Source organism: Sprattus sprattus, assembly GCF_963457725.1.
Source record: "Sprattus sprattus genome assembly, chromosome: 17".
NCBI lineage: Eukaryota > Metazoa > Chordata > Actinopteri > Clupeiformes > Clupeidae > Sprattus > Sprattus sprattus.
Window position 1 is genome coordinate 20,992,817 of NC_137915.1, and position 6,307 is coordinate 20,999,123.

Consider the following 6,307-nt stretch of genomic DNA (forward strand, 5'->3'; position numbering starts at 1 on the left):
AACGAGTGTGGCAACAATCTTGGGTTATACATTTTTCTCCGTTGCTGCATCTGTTCACCTGATGCCCGAATTTATATCTTAACAGCATCCACTCGTCTGTTACATGTACCGAGAGCAGTTCCACTGGCACTATGGAACACATCCGAACGCCAAAGGTAAACGGATAAATATTGCTGGCTAATTTAATTAGCCGGCCAGCTTATACCACCGCTATGCCCCCAGTTAGTGAACTATCTTCGGTGTTGATGTTTGCGTTCGGCAGTAAGTATATTGGATGATTTGCATTTATTTGTATTTCATTTCTTGAGAGTTTAACGGCCCACATTAGCAATAGCCATTATAATATTTGCATGCAGCTATACACGGCTGTCAATGGTTAAATAGCTTGCATCAGCCAGCTCTGGATTTTACGCTGTAAATTCAGTCATAAGAGGCATTATCAACCAAAATAAGATGAGCGTGTTTGTGTGTGTTTGGTTCGTGAGCATTGCACATTACTAAAAACAATGGGTGTTCCAAAAGGGAGAACTGGACGTGATTTCATCATAGATGATACAAAAAAACATCATCAAGTTACACGAGTAAACTTTGGGTTAAGGGGGGCACTTCGCCAGCCAGCTCACGAGTTTGGCAGATGCTGCGCTTGACCTCTTTTCTGGACAGCCTATAATTTTCAGTTAATGTCTGAATCCAGACTAAACTTAAATTGTAAAACAAGGACATTTTTTTGAGCAGACGTTTTGTGATCCTGATGGGTATTCTGAGCTGTGGTACATGCATTGTGTTCCTGGTTTGTGATGTGACTGATAGACAACTGTGAACAACATAGTTTCAAGTAAGTGTCTTATTTTCATGCCAAATGTTCTCCCTTCACTGCAGAGTGGCTGTGCAATTTTTTTGTTGTCTGTTCTAAAGGGAAAGTGAGTTGTAAGAGTAACACCTTGTAAATACTTTGAAGAAATGTACACAGAGCCTGAGAAGTGGTGGTGGTCTTTGAAAAGAAGAACAGGGCTAATGAATCCGATGGAAAAAAGGTTGAACAATTGAGAGAGATGAATGAGAGCGTAAACTGTCATCTTGGGACTAATGCCAGATATTTCCAGCATCTTATCTAGCTGTGCCGTGCTCCTAATCGGACCACATCTCCTGAGAATTAGGATTATGGTGAGAGGAAATGAGCCTGTATGTGAGGAAGCGGTCAGGTTCCGCAGAGCAGCATAGGAAGTTTGGTAGAGCGTACATCAGCATGAAGTTAAAAGAAAAGTGCACCTTCAGTGCCCATTGCGTTTATGATCTCTCCCTTCAGTCAAGTGGGCCTATCATCAACAGGATACATGTTCCGCTTCAGTAGTATCGAGCATAGACAGCAGTGAGCTTGAAGATAAGGAGCTGATAAAACAGTGGTTTGCTAGGTCATTGCCATTACTGGAGTTGTTATGGTGGCTGAGTGTTTGTTTTAAAAGCAGGTCATTGCCATTTGTAGTTCATGTCATGGAAAACGATATAAGTTGCCTAACAGCAAAGTATATGTAGTCAATGTCTGGGAATCACAAGTGACATTAAGCTTTATGTATTCTTTGGCAATATGCAACAAGATCTGGACCCCATTGCTTAATTTTATTTCTTGAAGATAAAGTCCTTAGTTTTCAAATATTAATGAGCTTATTTAGGTAGTTGTATTACAAGTGAACTGAGTTTCATAGTATTCATTTATTTAAGAGTTCCTCAAGGATCAATCTTTGGCCCTGTCCTATTTAAACTTTATATGCTACCCTTAGGAAAACTTTTGCGAGACAACACTATTGACTGCCATAACTATGCTGACGATACTCAAATTTACATGGCCCTCTTACCCGCTGACTATAGTCCGATTGATTCCCTATATCACTGTATCTCACTGATAAATGACTGGATGTCCCACAATTTTCTGCAGCTAATCAAGGACATAACAGAGGTAGTTTTTGGTCCCAACAAAAACTAAATAATTAAGGTCGGTGCCTATCTAAAAACCCTATCACTACAGACTACAAATCAGGCCAGACACTTGGGTGTTATATTAGATGCTGACTCACTTTTTGAAAACCAGATTACTTTACTAACCAAGTCAGTATATTACCACCTTAAAAATATAGCAAGGATAAGAGGCCTCCTTTCCAAACCAGACCTGGAAAAGCTTATCCATGCTTTTATCTGTAATAGACTCGATTACTGCAACAGGCTTTATATCAGCCTTCCTAAGAAAACCCTTCAAAAACTACAGCGTGTTCAAAATGCATACGACCATATCAAAAACATACGACCATATCGACCATATCACACCAGTTCTCAGAACTTTGTACTGGCTTCCAGTCTGTAAGAGAGTTGAATTTAAAATTATTTTATTGGTCTACAAAACCCTAAATGGTTTGGACCCAAAATACCGCCTAGATCTTCTTACTCCCCATCAACCATCAAGAACCCTTAGGTCGTCTAGAAAGGGACTACTAACTGTTTATATTCCTAAGACAAAACATGGTAAAGCATCATTCAAATATTTTGCTTCTTATTCCTGGATCAAACTCCCAGACTTAGATGTGCCCCAAATGTCGCTACTTTCAAATCAAGGCTCAAAACCTTATTGTTTTATTGGGCCTATGAGCACTGATTTGATTCACTGATTTGCTTGCTACAGGAGTACCCTTCTAAACTGTGAGTTGTGGCACCTATATTCCAAATGATTATGTTCTTACAGCACACTTACTTTATTATCTTTGTTATGTTGATCATCTTCTTTTTACTTGTTTCCCTTTACTCTTATTTTTTATCAGTTTAATTCTTTATTTTCTTTCCTGCTATTGTATATGTAAAGCACATTGAGTTGCACGTGCATTGCCTTGCCTAAGAGTTGACGATTCTTGTTCTTGTGTTGAGCTTGAATTTTCAGTTTGAGAGAGTGAAGATATCCCACAGTATTTGTTTGATACCTGATATTTTGAACTAGGAGGTAGATGAGTTCAGGCATTTTGCTGAAGGCATAGACCTCAGAAGAGTCATTATTCTCACAGATGTTCACCATTTACAGGTCGAACAGGTGAAGTTGCTGGACCGCTTCAGTAACAAGACGATCACTGGTACGCTGCACCTGACAGCCACCCATCTCATATTTGTGGAGAGCAACTCGACCAACGCGCAGGAGATATGGGTAAGAGAAAGAGCGCCTCCCTTCTACTCTCGTCTTTGACTTTCAGCCCCACCGCCCTGCTGTTCTGTGCTAATGTCACTCAGTATAGGGACATGTCCATTGCGATGAGGTTGCAGAGGCTTCCGGAAGGTCGAGGCATTAAGAGGAGTGATGTTGTTATTTGCCAGTAAGATGTGGGAATTAGGTTAGTAATGCCTGGTCATGATGGCTGCCAGGGTTGCCTTGGTAACCTGTCTGGCCAAACCTGTTGCAGAAAAACAGGGGTGGGGCAGGAAGAGACTAAGACATAAATACAAAGAAGAACAGTGAAACCTACAGAGGCAAAAACATGGGGGGGTGGGTGGGGGATGGAATGAAGAGAGGAGAGAGAGACATTTTCTTTCAGCGGCCTACATTAGTGTGGTCACAAACTTAATCTGGCACTTTTGGCCTGAAGCACATTGAGCTGGTTTGAACATCAGCCAACACGGCCAGCTTATCACAGCCCAGAGCACCGTTTCTTATCTCTCAGTCTGCACAGCAGAGTGGCTGCCAACAGCGGATCACTTACAGAACGCTGATCCCAACAGATGCCACACTAAACAATACTCAATGGCCCACCACAGTGCATGGTTAGGATCCCAAGCAAGAGGACACTGAAAGTGGAGAGAACATTAAAAGCCAACGTGTGGTTTCAGAGGGAAGAAAGAACAGGAAAGTTGGCACGCGCATTCTCCTCCAGATTTCCTGTCCACACTTACTGCACACACAGCTCTGGGTTTAAATGTGAGACTGAGTGGAATTTAGTTGTGCTTTAGAAGAGGAAGGGGGCGGGGGTGGTTCATGAGGTTATGAGCTCGCTGAACACCAACGTTTGACTTTAAAAAAAGGAGTTCCGGACCACAAGCACTCCGATAGGGAGGTCTACTCTTTTGAGTCTTACTTCCCCTTCCCCGCTCTTCTCAAGCAAACCTACCCATGCTGTGCTGGTCGTTTGTATGCATCTGTCAAAGTCCTTTCTTTTGTGGTGATAGGACTGGGACTTAAAAAGCAACTATACACAAACACACCATCATTCGCAGGCAAGTGCTGTTCTCACACAGACAAATTGGTCTGCACACAATTGGAGAAAGACGGGGCCAAATCTGTTCCGAAGTTCCTGTAGTCATGGTCATCATAGAGGGTGTTGACACAGACAGTTAATGAATATGCAGATCAATGCGCATTTTAATACATTCCAGGGACAGGCTACTCAAAAGCCAACTGTTCTAGGTAATTGAATATGGTAATTTTGTACTTTGCAGCCTTCTCACCATGTCATGGACATAATTATGTACATAACTTGCATTCATATTTAGACCTTTTGCACACCATTTTAGCCAAAGTGGGCAGCTGTCCAGTTTTGACAAACATTGTTTAATTGTTTGTGGGAAGTTATCTCAAATGGCCTGGGAACTGAACTCCTGAACTCAAATGGCGGTTGACATTCATGTTTTGCACTTTAAGTGGTGTTTTCTAGTCATTGGTTGAGAAAATGGAGTGGAAAATCATTGGAAACAAAAAAATGGAGGACACCACCTAGGGGTGGTCGATCTTCACAAAAATGTAATTTCATCTTTTAAAAACACATTCCTGATTTTCAATCTTCTTCCTAAGTTTGAAATGCACTGTAGAATATCCAAACTCAAACCAGCCAATTGACTTATTTCTTTGTACTATTTAAAACACAATATTACATTAAATACAATGTTTTAAAAATGCTAATTAAAATCTTGGTTTAACTTGATTTGAAATATAAAACAAATTCGAAATTTAGAAAAAAGAACCGTTAAGCTAAATAACACAGATTTTTCATGTAGAAAAAAAAAAGTAAACTAAAATAGGCGTAGTCAAATGTAAACAACTCAAACGTGTACTTTTCAAATTCTGATACTTTCAGACTTGAACATTGTCAAGGACAAAAAAATATTCATAATGTTTCACAGTGTCATCTGCGAGTTGTAATCAGCAGCCAGTAGATAACATAATAACAAAAAAAGACAAGTATGCAACGGTCTCTTAAATCCCACGTTGTCCACAGCATTGATCGGCTCCGTATCCTAAGATAGATGGAAGGTGACGCCTCAGTCACCTCCCCCACCATCATTTGCTGCTTCCATCATATTTTTCTGACTGCTCTAATGAGTCGGTCAACGCTAACGTTTCAGGACCTCATGAGATACAGATGGGTGTGGTTATTGTACCAACCTGAGTTAAACTCTTGCCATTTTTCAGGAGAGGTCACTTCACTTCTGTTTGACTTCATCGTATTAAACGATTAAACTTCGTCGGATTAAAAGAGCTGCAAAATCAGTCCCCATTTGGTTTCTGGTTTGTAACATGCTAATATTACAGTAAATGTATTCTATTGTAGTTCAGGTCACATTATGTCTTTCTTGTTTGACTCATCTACCCTTGGTTTACTGTTGTCCACATAAAACCAATGGGTATGTTCATATCTGCATACGTCTAGAAGGATTAATAGAGTGTGAGAGAAGCCTGACAATTACAAACCTGCACACATCAAATCATGTTGTTCCTCCTCCTCCCCCGTAGATCCTGCATCACCACATAGCGTCAGTGGAGAAGCTCCCGCTGACCACCACAGGCTGCCCGCTGGTCATTCAGTGTCGCAACTTCCGCCTGGTGCACTTCGTGGTGCCGCGCGAGAGGGACTGCCACGACGTATACAGCTCTCTGCTCAGGCTACTGCGGCCAGGTAGATTAATACTGAATGAATGAATGAATGAATGAATGAATGAATGAATGGATGGATGGATGGATGGATGGATGGATGGATGGATGGATGGATGGATGGATGGATGGATGGATGGATGGATGGATGGATGGATGGGTGGATGGGTGGGTGGGACGGTGGGTTGGTGGGATTGACGGTGGATGGATGGATGGATGAATGGATGGATGGATGGATGGGGTTGGGTGGATGGATGAGGTTGGGTGGATGGATGGGGTTGGGTGGATGGATGGATTGAGTTGGGTGGATGTATGGATGGATGGATGAATGAATGAATGGATGGATGGATGGATGGATGGATGGGGTTGGGTGGATTGATGGATGGATGGATGGGGTTGGGTGGATGGATGGAT

At 41.7% G+C, this 6,307-nt stretch overlaps 1 protein-coding gene across 1 annotated transcript in view; it reads left to right on the forward strand.

The window, feature by feature from the left end:
* The window catches only part of mtmr6 (myotubularin related protein 6), an 11,789-nt gene continuing 5,482 nt past the window's right edge, over window positions 1-6,307 (forward strand). Inside the window, exons 1-3 of the mRNA XM_080855489.1 lie at window positions 1-155; window positions 3,062-3,181; window positions 5,756-5,884. Coding sequence (XP_080711615.1) covers window positions 132-155; window positions 3,062-3,181; window positions 5,756-5,884 — 273 coding nt within the window. The 5' untranslated portion in view covers window positions 1-131. The remainder of the gene's footprint in view (window positions 156-3,061; window positions 3,182-5,755; window positions 5,885-6,307) is intronic.